The sequence below is a fragment of the Furipterus horrens genome, unplaced genomic scaffold, assembly GCF_987537825.1.
Source record: "Furipterus horrens unplaced genomic scaffold, mFurHor1.1.pri manual_scaffold_2, whole genome shotgun sequence".
Taxonomy (NCBI): Eukaryota; Metazoa; Chordata; class Mammalia; order Chiroptera; family Furipteridae; genus Furipterus; species Furipterus horrens.
In genome coordinates, this window is record NW_028327172.1 from 12,029,729 (window position 1) to 12,044,664 (window position 14,936).

The 14,936-nt window shown below is 44.1% G+C and overlaps 1 protein-coding gene across 4 annotated transcripts in view; it reads left to right on the top strand.

Annotated features, from left to right (window-relative positions):
* Window positions 1-14,936, top strand: part of CKAP5 (cytoskeleton associated protein 5) — an 84,003-nt gene that overhangs the window by 68,287 nt on the left and 780 nt on the right. For 3 of the 4 annotated variants that reach the window (XM_090261798.1, XM_090261804.1, XM_090261802.1), the window contains exons 35-43: window positions 68-188; window positions 8,962-9,141; window positions 9,588-9,775; window positions 10,238-10,313; window positions 10,989-11,177; window positions 11,261-11,398; window positions 11,855-11,938; window positions 12,025-12,184; window positions 14,738-14,889. In XM_090261798.1, coding sequence (XP_090117924.1) covers window positions 68-188; window positions 8,962-9,141; window positions 9,588-9,775; window positions 10,238-10,313; window positions 10,989-11,177; window positions 11,261-11,398; window positions 11,855-11,938; window positions 12,025-12,184; window positions 14,738-14,889 — 1,288 coding nt within the window. The remainder of the gene's footprint in view (window positions 1-67; window positions 189-8,961; window positions 9,142-9,587; window positions 9,776-10,237; window positions 10,314-10,988; window positions 11,178-11,260; window positions 11,399-11,854; window positions 11,939-12,024; window positions 12,185-14,737; window positions 14,890-14,936) is intronic. The other variant, XM_090261809.1, reaches the window with a different exon arrangement.

Here is a 14,936-nt window from a genome sequence, read left to right on the forward strand (position 1 = left end):
CATAATTTCAACTTACTGGGATAGCTTATAATAAAGATTGACTTTTTCCCTCTGCTCTGCTCTCTAGGATCCGGGCTGTTTCTCCACACTTTGATGACATGCACAGTAACACAGCATCCACAATCAATTTCATCATCTCCCAAGTAGCCAGTGGTGACATCAACACAAGCATCCAAGCTCTGACACAGGTAATGGGGGTATTGGCCATGACAGTGATCCCGCTGGTGGATATAAACGTTATAGGAGTGATGGCTGCATACTGGCTACAGTATTTCGGGAGGCAGGCAGCATGCGGTACCGTGCTGATGAAACAAGTACACAGGGAGCCCTCAGTCATCCCTTGCGTCACAGGATACAGCTCTTACAGAGCCTTGCTCTTTGTAGTTGCAGTCATTCAGCAGAGGCTGGAGATCCCGCAGTGAGTAAGTAGGGACCAGTTCTCGGAGAGCTTATATTTATATATATATTTCTTTCTTTAAGATTTTATTTATTTATTTTTAGGGAGAGGGGAAGGGAGGGAGAAAGAAAGAGAAACATCAATGTGTAGTTGCCTCTTGCACATCCCCAACAGGGGACCTGGCCCTCAACCCAGACATGTTCCCTGACTGTTAATCGAACCAGTGACATTTTGGTTCACAGGCTGGCGCTCAATCCACTGAGCCACACCAGCCAGGTCAACTTACTTAGATTTTAATGTACAGAGACAAATAAGTAATTTAAAAAGTATCAGAGAATAGTTACTACTGTAAATATAACTCAGATGGGTTGATTGGAGAAAGGAACTGAGTAGTTACTTAGATTGGTGGTCAGGGATTCAAGCAGAGGGAACAGCTAGTACAAAGGCTCTAGGGTGGGAATGAATTCAGTGTGTTCAGGGAAACAATCCAAAGCCCTTGTGCTCACAACCTAGTGGGCAAGGGAGAGAATGGTGCAGAATGAAACCAGATCATGGAGAGCTTCAAAAGCCCCAGGGGCCCTAGCCAGTATGGTTCAGTTAATTGGAATGTTGTCCATAGACTGAAAGGTTGTGAGTTTGATTCCTGGTCAGGGAACTTTCCCACATTGTGGGGTTTTATCCCTGGTTGGGGCGCATACGAGAAGGCAACTGATAATGTTTCTCCCTCTCTTCTCTAAAAGCAATGAAAGAATGTCTTCAGGTGAGGATTTAAAAAAAATTTTTTTTTTAAGCTCCAGGGTAAGGTGTTTGGATTTTATTCTAAATGAGATGAGAAATCATCAGATAATTTTAAGTAAAGAAGCAACATGTTTTTTAAAAAATCATTCTCTGCTTCCTCTGCTTCCCTTCCCTAACAGTCCAGTTCTAAAGCCAGTAGATGGATAGAGCAAGGTAGGCACCTACCTGGTGGCCGGGGAGTGGAAGTGGGGCCATAGTGGCCCAGCGTGATGGTCTCAGAACCCAAGGCCTACGAGGAGGGGTGATGCAGAGCTGGGAGTCAGAGCCCAAGCCAGTGACGAGGATGTCCACGCAGGCAGCCTAACTGGCATGGTGGTAGATCCCCACGCCGGGGGAGGGAGGCAGGGCAGCATGAACGTGGCTCAGAATGGGGAGTCAGATCCGAAGCAGAAGCTGGCACCTGCATGGGGGAGGGCTGATGGCAGAAATGGGAGATTGATTACATACAAAGGGATTGGCCGAGTTTCTTAGTGTCTGAGAACAGCAAAACAAATACGGGAGGAAAGCAGACAGAATGAACTCTTGTGTTGGACCAGAAATAAATACATTAGTATGGACTCATGGTTTCCAATATGTATATGTAGAAGTAAATATCAGTGTAAATGTATGTGTGGGTGTATGCATGTGGTATAAATGTATGTTATAAATAATATACATAAATTCACTAGCTCTTGGCACTGAGAGGACCTGAGAACAACATTCCCCCTGCAGCAATGAGCACCCCCAAATCTTCTTTATACTATTTTCTGCTAAAAGGAATGAGAGCCCCTTGGAGAAGTGGCTGATTCCAAGGGAAGTACAAGATGATCCTGAAACATCTTATGCCAGACAGCAAGGGTGGGCTCAAAGAATGATAGGGGCATATCAGAAGTACCCAGAGGGCAACTGGAACAGACTCTCTGAACAGGGACAGTTTCAGCATCAAAATAAATGGAGATAGTGATGACTTATAACCCAACAAACTGAATAAAATTGAGTAAGTTTGTTGGATTCAATAAAATTTAGTAAAATAGGAAACCACAAATCCATTCACATATAAATTAAAAATTTGAAGAGACATGGGATATTTATATAGTTCAATAGTACCTCCCCACAAAATGCAAAAGACATAGCCCTAGCTGGAGAGTCAGTTGGAGGGAGTGTCGTCCTGTGCACCGAAAGGTACGAGTTCAATTCCTGGTGAGGGCACATACCTTGTTTACAGGTTCAGTCCCTGGTGTGGTGAGGAGGGGTGTATGGGAAGCAACCGATCAATGTTTCTCTCTCACATTGATGTTTTTTGCTCTCTTCTTCTCTTGCTCTCATCTCTCTTTCTCCCTTTCTCTCTCTCTGTCCCTCTTCCCCTCTTCCCCTCTCTCCTCCTTCCTCTTCCTCTCTAAAATCAGTAAAACATATATTCCCATCAGGATTTTTTTTTTAATGCAAAAGACAAAAAAATGCAAAATATACTAAAATACAAAATACTGAGAGTAATTTGACAGTACAGAAGCCTGGCAGATAATACCTTAACCAAATGATCAAAATGAATATAAATAATACAAGATGAAATCTTGTGCCACCTGAGAGGATCCAGTAAGAATTCACCATTACTTTGCTGACATTCATAATGTCATTTAATCATGAGGAAACATCAGAAATATATAGATTAAGGGATATTTTATAAAGTGTCAAGTTCAAGAAAATCAAGGGAAGACTGAGGACTGGTCTAGACTGAAGAGAGACTAAGAGACAAGACAATTCAATGCAGTTCATGACCTTTAAGCCATAAACATAATCAGGGCAATTGGAGAAAATGGAATGGCGCCTGAGGATTAGATGGTAATCATGTCAATATGTTTTTTATTTAATCTTAATTATATTTTTTCCATTACCGTTTAGTCCTCTTATACCCTCTCCACCCAGTCATGTCAATATTAATTTCCCAATTTTGATTGTTGTCTCATGATTATGAAGGAGAATGTCCTTGTTATGAAGAAATATACACTTAAGTATCACAGGGGCATGGAGCATCAGATTGACAACTTACTCTCAAATGATTTTGGATTTTAAAAGGCTTCTTTACTACTAACATTTCAGGGTTAGAGTCCATAGGACTTGGTGATAGATTGGATATGAAATGTAAGGGAAGAGAGGAAACAAGAGTCATCTTCCTGGTTTTTGGCTTGAGCAACTGGGTGGATGGTGGCTCTGTGTACTGAGATGAGGAAGGCTAGGGGAAGAGCAGGCTTGAGGTGTTGGAAATCAAGAGCTCTGTCTTTGCTGTGTTAAGTTTGAACAGCCCATTAGACAGACCCATGAAGACAGGTTAGAAACAGAAGGGCAGAACTGGGCATCTTAGTTTGCTGTTGTGTGACAATGTCTCCTATTAACAGTTTTGATTTGGGGAGAAAAACAAACGGAGAAGATTCTGGAAAATAGTGACTTGAATGCATAGCATCCCTTGTTGCCTTTCTCTGTCAACTTTAATCCAAACCCATCTGCTTTTTCTGAGCAGAGAGCTACTGGCTCAGGTAGGTAGTGTCTGAAGTATGTAAGCCAAGTGTCAAGTTCTATCTTAATGTAAGTACAAAGCTTTTCCCCAGATGGGCCTAAGGAAAACCTGAGGTTCAACAGTGCAGAGCCCAGGGAAGAGGATCAAAACACCCGAAATCCTGCTGAGAGCTCTTCCTTCATCTGTGGAGATGGGTAGACGCCCTAAAGGACGAGTAACGGTGGCCTGTGTGAGTGTCACAGGAGAGCCTGGTGTGCCCCTGGCCCCCGGGAAACATCAGGAAGCCAAACAAAAGGACAAAACCACTTTTTGAGGCTGACGAGGCTCTGGCTTTTGCATATTCAGCGAACAAAGAGCAGAAATGCCTGCTCCTGGTGCCTTGCCATATGCCCGACAGCTCACCAGCTGGTGTACCACAGCCCTACAAGGGCAGAAACTGCTGCGTCCCCGTTCTCAGATTGCCGTTGTCGAGGGCTGTCAGAAGGCAGACCCAAGAGAATCCTGAAGAGGTAAAGAATAAAAACATAACACACTATGTTATGGCTGGATAGACAAATAAAAAATTACCAGACCTGAATGTCCTGGGCAAATGAAACTGCTGAAAGAGAGAAGATGACCATGAGGGGAGGGGAGGGGAGGGAGATGTGGGAAGAGTACTTAAGGTGAATTTATTATTACACGCAGATTCTTTCAAGAAAAAAAGAAAGAAAAAGGCATCATTATAGAACTTTAAAATTGAGTAGATGGACAGAAGGAGAGGACGATCACTGCAGAAATTAGATCAGTGGTCTGGGTGACATGAGTGAGAAAACCATTCAGTGGTGGAAGGACAGTCTTTTCCACAATTGGCGCTGGGAAAAATGTTTATCCACCCGCAAAGGGATGAAGTTGGACTCTAATCATGTACAAAAATGAACTCCAAATGGATCAAAGAGAGAAACATAAGAGCCCAAACTATAACTCTTAGAAGAAAACATAGGGGAATAATTGCATCGTACTGGATTTGGCAGTGATTTCTTGGCTATGACACCCAGAGCACAGCAAAACAAAAAATAATTAAATTGAACTTCAAACTTAAAAAGTTTTGTGCACCAAATGCACTGTTATGAGAGTGAAAATCCAACAAAATGTTTAATAAATAATATTAATATCACAATGCTTGATTTAAGAAAGAAAAAATATCAAAACTCTTAATAGTAAATAGGAAAGCATTCACTTTAAAACTGCACTGAAACTACTGGACTCAGAAACATATTGCCTGAAATGCATTTATTACTGAAGAAAGGCTAAAATATAGAAAATTAGTAAAAAATAAAATGAATTTTAAAGAAAGAATAAAGCTGAAATTCATGAAATGGAATTTTAAAATAATAAATCTAAAAGCTGGTTCTTGAGCTCTGGCCAGGTAGCTCAGCTGGTTAGTGTTATCCCGATGCACCAGGGTTGTGGGTTCGATCCCTGGTCAGGGCACATGGGAGTCAGTCATGAATGGGTGGGACAACAGATCAATGTCTTTTCTCTCTCTTTCTCTCTCTCTCCCCCTAAAATCAATAAATAAGAAAATATTTTTTAAAAATGAAAATGAAATGAAAGTTGGTTCTTGAAGTAAATAGATAAATAAATAAATACCCTGCTAGCCTGATTAGAGAGCAAAAATATGTGTCAAAATGTGGAAGGAACCAACCATAGATGTAGAGATTTTAGAAAAACAAGACAACAAACATGTAACCCTGTGGAAACTAGAAACAAGTGGAGATGTTTACAATATAACACATACAGCAGATATGCTGGAGAAAAACAATACTGATACATTAGAAGTAGAAATGTGTCTGTCCAGGTAGCTCAGTTGGTTAGTGTCCTACCAATACACCAAGGTTGTGTGTTCGGTCCCTAGTCAGGACGCATAAGAATCAAGCAACAAATGCATAAATAAGTGGAACAACAAATCCCTCCCCCTACCCCCTTCTCTCCCCACCTTCCTCTCTTGAAAATCAATAAAAATTAAAAAGAAAAGGAAATGTAAATGTGTTAGTGTCTCTTTAAGAAAGCAATAAAGTAATACCTATTATACCATAATTTAAAATGCTTTATCCTTCAGACTAAAATGTCAAGACTCTTGAGACTCTTTCTTTTATTTATTTATTTTTTTTTCAGATTTAATGTGTTTTATTGATTAAAATATTACATTTGTGCCAATTTCCCTTCCCTCTGCTCCCCTCCACCCGGTGGCCCCCCTCCCTCCAGTTGTCCCCCCCTTTTAGATTATGTCCATTAGTTGTGCATACAGTTCCTCCCAACCTCTCTCCGTCTATTCCATTCCCTCCTACCTTGATCCCCAATTCCTATATCATCTCCCTCCCTTTCCCCATTCCCCCTCCCTGTTGACCTCCCTCCAATATGCATCCCGTACCCACAGTTCCTTTTCCACTCTCGTTGCCTGTTTAGTTTGCCTTTGTTTCATCTCCCTAGCTTCTGTTTTTTTAAACCAGTCCCTTTAATATCTCATATAACAGTGGTTTGGATCTAATGAACTCTTTCAGTTTTATTTTGTCCTGGAAACACTTTCTCTGTCCTTCTATTCTGAATGACAATTTCGCTGGATAGAGTATTCGTGGTTGTAGGTTTTGGATTTTCATTACTTTGAATATTTCTTGCCAGTCCCTTCTTGCCTGCAGGGTCTCCCTTGAGAAGTCAGCTGATAGTCTAATTGGGACCCCTTTGTACATAATTCTTTTCTTCTCTCTTGCTGCTTTTAAGATTCTCTCTTTATCTTTAATTTTTGACATTTTGATTATAATGTGTCTTGGAGTGGTTCTCCCTGGGTCCAGTCTCTTGGGAACTCTCCTTGCTTCCTGGACCTGCAAGTCTATTCCCTTCCCCAAGTCTGGGAAGTTCTCCTTTATTATATTTTCACTCAATTTTTCAAGTTCTAGTTCATCTTCCTCATTCTCTGGCAAACCAATGATTCTTATGTTGGGCCTTTTATAGCTGTCCCAGAGGTTTCTGATCCTCTCATTGTTGCTTCCCATTTCCTCTCGCTGCATTGGTTGACTGCTTGTTCCTTCTCCATATTCCAGTTTGTTGAAATGAACTCTGGATTTTTTCTCACCTTCTATCTCGTATGCGGTTTTGTTCCTTTCGTTATGAAATTTTTTCGCTTCTTTCTTATCTTTTTCCTGCTCTTTTGTGAATTCTGTAAGCCACCTGATAACAATGGCCCAGAACTGAGCCTCTGACAGGTTTCTTATCTGTTCATCTGTCAGGTTCTCTATCTGCTGCCTGGTGAGCTGTGCCACCGGGATTTCTATAGTTGTCTGCCTCATTTTGACAGATGCGTTTTGTTTTCTTGGGCCGGCTGTCGGGGGCAGTGCCTGTGTACTCGTAATGACCCAGCGACCGGCGGGCGCCGTTTGGCGTCACAAATCAGCGACCGGCGCCTGCCTGTCCGCGACCTATTTCGCAGCCCTGTGGTGCTTTCTTTGGGGGCGGGGGTCCAAGATGGATTCACACAGTTATTCAGCTAGGAGACCGGGATCCGTCCTCCCGTCCCCCTGGGCCTCACTGTTCAAGGCGATGCGGCGGCCGCTCTCCCCAGCGCCGGAGTCGCGCACCGCCAGGGGCTTGCGTAGCCGGGACTCCTCGCCGGGGTCGCGCACCACCAGGGGCTTGCGCAGCCGGGATTCCTCGCCACCGGCTGCTCCGGGTGCGACCGCAAACAGCACTGCCCTCTTTAACTCTTACCTGCCCAAATGGCACCGCTGGTTTATAACTTCATATGTTGGACTTCCGTGTAGTTTTATTTTCTGGAATTTCTAGTTATCCTTTGTTTTGAAGTAGTTGTATTCCTCTCTAGTTGTAGAGGGAGACCTAGCGTGTCCGTCTAAGCCTCCATCTTGGCCGGAAGTCCCGAGACTCTTTCTTTTAGAAATAAAAACAAATACATTAAGATACATACACAAAGGTGTAACATTACTTACAGTGGACAAAATAAACTGGAAACACATTGAAAGTTTGTAGGTAAAGGAGCAATTGAGTACATTTTGGTACAAGTGTATGTGAACTATTCAGCCTTTAAAAACAGAACTACAGGCAAACCTCAGAGCTGTAGTGGGCTCAGTTACAGACTGCTGCAATAAAGGGAGTGTCACCGTAAAGTGAGTCATAACCTTTTTGCTTGTGGGGTGTCTTGCCTTCATCTGTGAAGTGCAGCAAAGCAAAGCGCAATAAAACAAGGCATGCCTGTATTCCTGTTGGCTTCAGGGATTTTCGTAATTTTCTGCTGAGTTAGAAAAGCTAGATGCAGAAAACTATGTATAGTTCATATAACTCTCGTCGAATAAACGATGCCCTAAACCTTGACCCCGTGTATGTGGGCATATGTGGTTGTATATGATTCTATAAACATGAAAGACTGGATACCAGGTTGTTAATGTTAAGTACTTTGGCCAAAGAGCAAGCCCCCCCAAAAAGGTTTTTTTTATAGTAGCTGTGTTGAAGCAGTATTATTGAAAAGTCCTAGTTATATAAAATATAATATTGTGTGCTTAAAGGTATACGTGCATAAAGAGATAAATGAAAGTCAGACCATTGGCTTTGTCAACACCAGGGGGCACCCTTCACATTGTCGTCTGTAGTATAAATGCTGCGCCACCCCGCCCGCCCGACTTGCGCGGTTCTGCAGCCCTGCACAGAAGGATGGTCACTGAATCACTGAAGATCGGCATGATTGTCTCAGGGTGTTATTACGTAATCATAAAAAAATGATCTTTTTACAGTAGTGAATAGGAAATAAATGTTTTTCCCATAGTAACATTTTACCATTAGTGACGATCAGTGTATCAAATCAAAAAGAACACTGAATCAAGATGTAGGAAACCTGAGTTTTGAGTTTGAACTAAGTAGTCTGGTCTTTCTGGGCCTCGCTTTTTTCACCCAGTAAATGGAGGTCTTAACTCTCAGCCTGTCTACCTCTCAGCGCTGTCGGAATGATTAAATGAGATACTGGGTATAAAAACATTCTAACAAATTAGACATTTAAACATAGGGATTATTCCCTGAACTAGACAGTGAGACCCAACAGGAGCTGCAGATAATTCACCTAGCAGTATCTTGTTTAGTAAGTATTCCTGGAATGATTGAATCCCTAAGGACTGGTTATTTATATGTAAAGATACTGGAAGTACTTTGCTAATATTACAGAGACATCCCTTGTAGTGTCTTCCTGCTGCTTTGAAGTATAAAGCTTGGAAAATACATCTTGGGTTTTTGTTACCAGATCGATGAGGTCCTGAGACAGGAAGACAAAGCTGAAGCTATGTCTGGCCATATTGATCAGTTTCTGATAGCCACGTTCATGCAGCTAAGACTCATCTACAACACACATATGGCAGATGAGAAATTGGAGAAGGATGAGATCATCAAGTTGTACAGCTGTATCATTGGCAACATGATTTCGGTAAGGACACCTGCAGATCACAAGCTTCCCTTCAGTCCCATCGCACCCAGGTTCTAGAGCCTGAGCTGGTGCAAATGTCCCAGTGAGTCCTATCATTTGTAGAAATGTACAGGTGATACCCACTGATGTTGGATGACACTTCAGCTTACCTCATTCTTAGGCTACTCAGTAAATGCTCACCACATACTACCTAGGAGTCTGCTTCTTGCCAGTTTCTTCATCGGGCACGATGGGCCCTGGCTGGCTTTTCACATGTAACTGCTCACATCAAATATACTCTTATAACAGGAAGGAAGCACACCAATTAATTATGGCTATCATTGGAGGTTTGGGGAAGTGTGGTGATTTTTATTTTTTCTAATACTCTGAATTTTTGAAAATACAGTAGTTTACTAGACTAGCCACCCATGTTTCTTTAACTTGCCCTAACAATTATGATTGCACAGCTGTTTCAGATAGAGAGCCTTGCCCGGGAGGCCTCGACTGGAGTCCTGAAAGACCTGATGCACGGCCTCATCACCTTAATGCTGGATTCTCGGATTGAAGATCTGGAGGAGGGACAGCAGGTGATCCGCTCTGTGAACCTCTTGGTGGTGAAGGTTCTGGAGAAGTCAGACCAGACCAACATCCTGAGGTATATCTGTGCTCAGTATCACAGCTATAACAGCCTCTCTTTCGTTACCCAGAGAAAACAGAGGCACTGGATCAGCTAACTTTAGGTTTGCCTAATAAAATCGATTTAACACTCTTTCCTCGAGAATCAAAGGCATTCCAGCCTTAAACAGCAGCAACTAATAACAGCTCGGTAAGCCAGTGAATATCAGGAGTTTTCTGGAATATGTACATTTCTCTTTCAGTGACCAGTGACAATGAAAAATAGTGACAAGCTTTACCGTTTATCAAGTGGTAATTTACAAAGCTTAAACAGTTGATGTTTATTTTCTTAATAACTGAATGTCAAGGCAGTTTTTTAATCCATGGGATTTCAATTGATTAGGTGGATAGAGAATATTTACTCTTGGCCTTTCAGTTACTGATTTTAATTGGAATGAAGGTTTCAAACTTATTAATGCTGTTTTGTTGGTTTTTTTCCTAGTGCCCTGCTGGTTTTGCTTCAAGACAGCCTGCTGGCAACAGCCAGTTCTCCCAAATTCTCGGAGCTTGTTATGAAGGTAAAGTTGAAATAATTTGATCTCTTTCAAAGATGTAGAACTTTATTGAAGTGTGGGGAAAGAGGAGTTGGAGCTAAGATATAGACTCAAATCAAGACACACCAGAAAAATATAGTTGGTCTCCATTTTGCCTTCCTCCATTTATACCCCTAACTCAGGCCCAACCAATTCCTGGCTTTGAAGAGTGAAAAGGAAGAACTATTTTTTAAATAGAATCAAAAGAAATATAGTTTCTTTTGAGGGAAAAGATATCTATAGCCCAATAATAGTTTGGTCTCTTTAATGGAAAAACTCCAAATGTACTATAATTTTTCACTGTAATAGTGAAAAATATTTTGTCTTCTCAGGTTAGATTTGGGTAAGGAACATGACTATCCTACTCTCAAGTGAGAATTTCCGCCTTTTCTTATTATGTAAGGCCCCTACCTCTAGGGAGTGGGAAGGGGGAGTGTCTGAGATGATTAGATGGATGGCCTATCACACTTTTTTAGCCAGTGACACGGTTAAAGTGAGTAAAACTGTTCATTTTTAGCAGCCACCCTTGAAGGATATCATGTGCCACATTTATATCCCTGACATCTTTTAGAAGTGATCCCGGGAGCTTAGAGAAGATGGTTGGTGACAGATGACCCTTGTTCTTCAGTCATTCCCTCTGACTTTTTCTTTTTTAAATAGTGTCTCTGGAGAATGGTTCGACTGTTGCCTGACACCATCAACAGCATTAACCTGGACAGGATTCTTCTGGATATACACATGTTCATGAAGGTCTTCCCCAAAGAGAAGCTGAAGCAATGCAGGAGTGAGTTCCCCATAAGAACCCTGAAGACGCTGCTGCACACTTTATGCAAATTAAAAGGGCCCAAGGTGAGTGAGAATAGCCATGGGAACCTGAGAGCCGTCATGGAGTTGGCACTGCTGCCATCAGAACGTGTGTGTGTCTCCCTCAGATCTTAGATCATTTAACCATGATTGACAACAAGAACGAGTCTGAGCTGGAGGCCCACCTCTGCCGGATGATGAAGCACAGTATGGACCAGACCGGGAGCAAGTCGGATAAGGAAACGGAAAAAGGCGCATCTCGAATCGTGAGTGTCCGGACTTGAAAGACTGAGGGAAGTGAGGCTCCCCGGGAGTGATCTTCGTCCCAGAGGCTCAGGGAACTGGTCCAGTCTCACTCTCCTGCTGCGGTGCTGTAACCATTTCCATCTTGACAATTTCAGATATAAACTGTTCATAACTATGTGCTTCTTGTTTCTGAGAAAGGCTTCTCTGTGCCTAAGGCAATCCACTGCGGGCTCTGTTTAGGGAGGGATGGGCCAGATCCTTCCCCTTCCAGTTTAGTTGAAAACCTGAGACAGTCAGTACCCCAGCGTGTGAGTGGGGCTCCTGCAGACCCTGCAGCACTGGTGTTTGTCACCTGCAGGGACCAACCAGAAAGGTCTGGATGTTGAGCTATTTTCAGTTCTTATCCAACCTTTGGTTCCTAATTAATAACGTCAATCTAACCGACCAGTCCTTTCTTGTGTCTTTCAACTCTTCAGGATGAAAAATCATCAAAGGCCAAAGTCAATGATTTCTTAGCTGAGATTTTTAAGAAGATTGGCTCTAAAGAGAATACTAAAGAGGTGAGAGGAAAGGGTGGAACCAGGCGGGGATCTGCGGTATGGAAAAGGGTCACTAACTAGCACCCCCCCCTTATCTCGTTAACCAGGGCCTAGCAGAGTTATATGAATATAAGAAGAAATATTCAGATGCCGACATTGAACCATTTCTGAAAAACTCCTCCCAGTTCTTCCAGAGCTATGTTGAGAGAGGCCTTCGGGTGATTGAGATGGAGAGGGAGGGCAAAGGCCGCATTCCCACTTCCACAGGTACGGTTTCCTCTGGCAGCTCCGGGAATGAGTCAGATTAGCCCCCAGCTCAGCAGCAGATTTTGATTGGTTTAAATTTATAACCATGCACCTCAGTACTTAATGATCACTGGTAATCACATTGCTATGGACAGTGGTCAGCGCTGTCACCTGCTTGACCCATCATCAGTGTTCAAGAATGGCAAGCTTCCTGCCCTTGAACCAGTTCCCCGTGCTCTTGGCTTCCACCTGCCGGGCCTTCTTCCTGCTCCTGAGGTCTATGGTGTCCCCTGGAGTTCAGTCCACAACCACCTCCTCTTTCTTGCCCTCACTCCCTTAACTAATCCATCTACTTTCATCACTTGAAATAGTACTTATGCCAGCAAGACCCAGTTTGGTTTGACGTGCAGCTCAGACCTCCTTCCTGACCTTGACTGATACATCCTGCGTGACGTCTCCACTTGGGCTTCTAATAGACATCGTAAACCCAACGTGTCAGAGGCTGTGCTCCTGCTGTTCCCTCAGACCTGCTCCATTTCATTCTTCTCTCTCGCGGTTGATGGTGCCTGTCCTTCCAGTTTACTCAGACCCAGAGTTTTAGTTGGTCTTCTTTTCCTCTGTCAGGAGATCTTTTTGGCTCTGTCTGCAAACTATACGCAGAACCCCCCCCCCCCCCCCTTCTCACCTCTGTGCTCCTGCCCTGGTCTGCACGGGAGCCCTCCCCTTCTGTCTGCTCTCCCGCTTCCACTCTTGCCTCCCTCTGTTATTTCCACACACAGCCTCAAAGCAAAGCTGCTCAAACACTTTTCCAAAGGCTCTCCCTTTCATTCAGTAAAGGCAAAAGGCCTTACACGCGTCTGTGAGGCCCTGCACCATATGCGCCTAACAGCTCTGGAACCTCCTCTGCTGCTGCTCTCCGACTTCCATCCACGCCAGCACCACCAGGCAGGGCCTTTGCGCCGGCTGCTGCTTATGTGTAGACTGAGCTTCCCTGCTCCCGGTCCTGCCCGAGGTCTTTGTTCAAGTACTACCTCAGTGAGCCCTTGCTTAAAACTGGCAGCCCACCCTCACTCTCCACAGCACACCGTACGGCGCAGAGTGGGAAATCCACCGAGGGTAAAGATGTTTGTCTGCTCTGTTGCCTGGCACATAGTAAACCCTCGGTACATATTTGTTGAATGATATGAATGAATGCTTAGCCTTGTGTTAAGCTGAAATGTTACTGTTCCCACGGGAAAAAAAGCCAGCGTCGGAGAATTGCTGCTACTTGGGAGGTGTCCGTTAATAGAAAATAGCTGTCAAGAGCCTTAAACCCCAGAAAGACCCAACTGCAAAAGCTTCCTCTCCCCGCGCAGGGTGAAACTCGCACGTTCGTCCTGCATTTAGTGCTTGAGTCCAAAGAACCTCACCTGCTCCTATGTCCCGGAATGCGTTGGCCTGTAAAGCTGTGTCCCTTTGTGATTTCAGCTTCCGGTCCTATTCTCTCACCGTGTATCTTGCTAGGCTGAAGCTTCGGTCGTGTTCTCAAGGCATTTTTGTTACTGTTCTAATGGCTTCCGGTCCTTTTCTCGATCCGCAGGGAGCAGGCTGTCTCATAGCACAGCACGTGAGGACGGGCTGGGGTTTGGCTGATGAGGGTGAAGCCTCCTTTTCTCATTTCCGAAGTCCTTCCTGCTGCTGTTGGGCACTTAATGGCCGCTTTGGGCCTGAACAGTGCATCGCAGCACAGGCGTGCGGCCCCACTCGGTGCCTCCGTGCCTTCAGGCGCTCGAGCCTCCAGCAGTGTGGGCTTTTACGTTATTCTTCTCTCATTTTTCACCCCTCGTGTCCTCATCTGTATGTCTGATGTTCTACTTTCCTGCTTACCATGAGGAAGGGTATCTTCCCTGTAAGTGATCTTTTTAGCTAATGCAGTGCCTTTTCATTGATGTCAAACTGGTCGTCTGAACTGTCTGCTTGTTGTGATTGTTCCTTCTGAGAAATTTAGGAACTGTGATGGATTCTTTCAGTTTTGGTTTTCCTCCCTCCTACCAGAATATTGATCTCAGTGCGAGGATTCCAGCTCCTAGTCCCTAGCCCTTCTTTGTCTCTTTGTTGGACATCTCGGGTTCCCCCTCTTCCTCATGAATATCCTGTAGGCTTGAGCTCCTTGCTCCCAGTTTCAATAAGAGCTTTCCCCCTTGTGTCACGTGGCCTGAACCTGGTCTAATTCTTCCAGACACGTTGGGCCCTTAGGTTCTTCAGTTGGGACCTGACCGTGTCCTCAGCAGTAGCTTAGGCTTTTTGGATGGCCCAGGTCAGCTGTAGGGTTATAGGCTACAGCCCCAGAGCCCACGGTATAGACGGATGGCCCGTCTTAATCTGCTCCTCTGTATCAGTTCTTGAGTTTCTCACTAATCTTATCTTGTATGTTTCTGCGCACCCTAAATTACCAACTCCAGACTGGTTCTAGTGGACTTTTAGTCATGAAGTCTCCAAGCCCCAAAGCGTTCCCTTTGGTGGCAGATTAATGAGGGCAGCCTAGAAGTGCGGGGGGAGTGTGTGTCTGAATACTCTTTTCTACATCTCCTCTAGGCATTTCCCCTCAGATGGAGGTCACGTGCGTGCCTGCTCCCACAAGCACTGTGTCCTCCATAGGTAACACCAATGGAGAAGAGGTGGGACCGTCTGTCTACCTGGAAAGGCTAAAAATCCTCCGGCAGCGATGTGGTCTGGACAACACGAAGGTGCTGCTCCTTTGCCTGGGTAGGGGGCGGGGGCGGGCCGGCCTGGA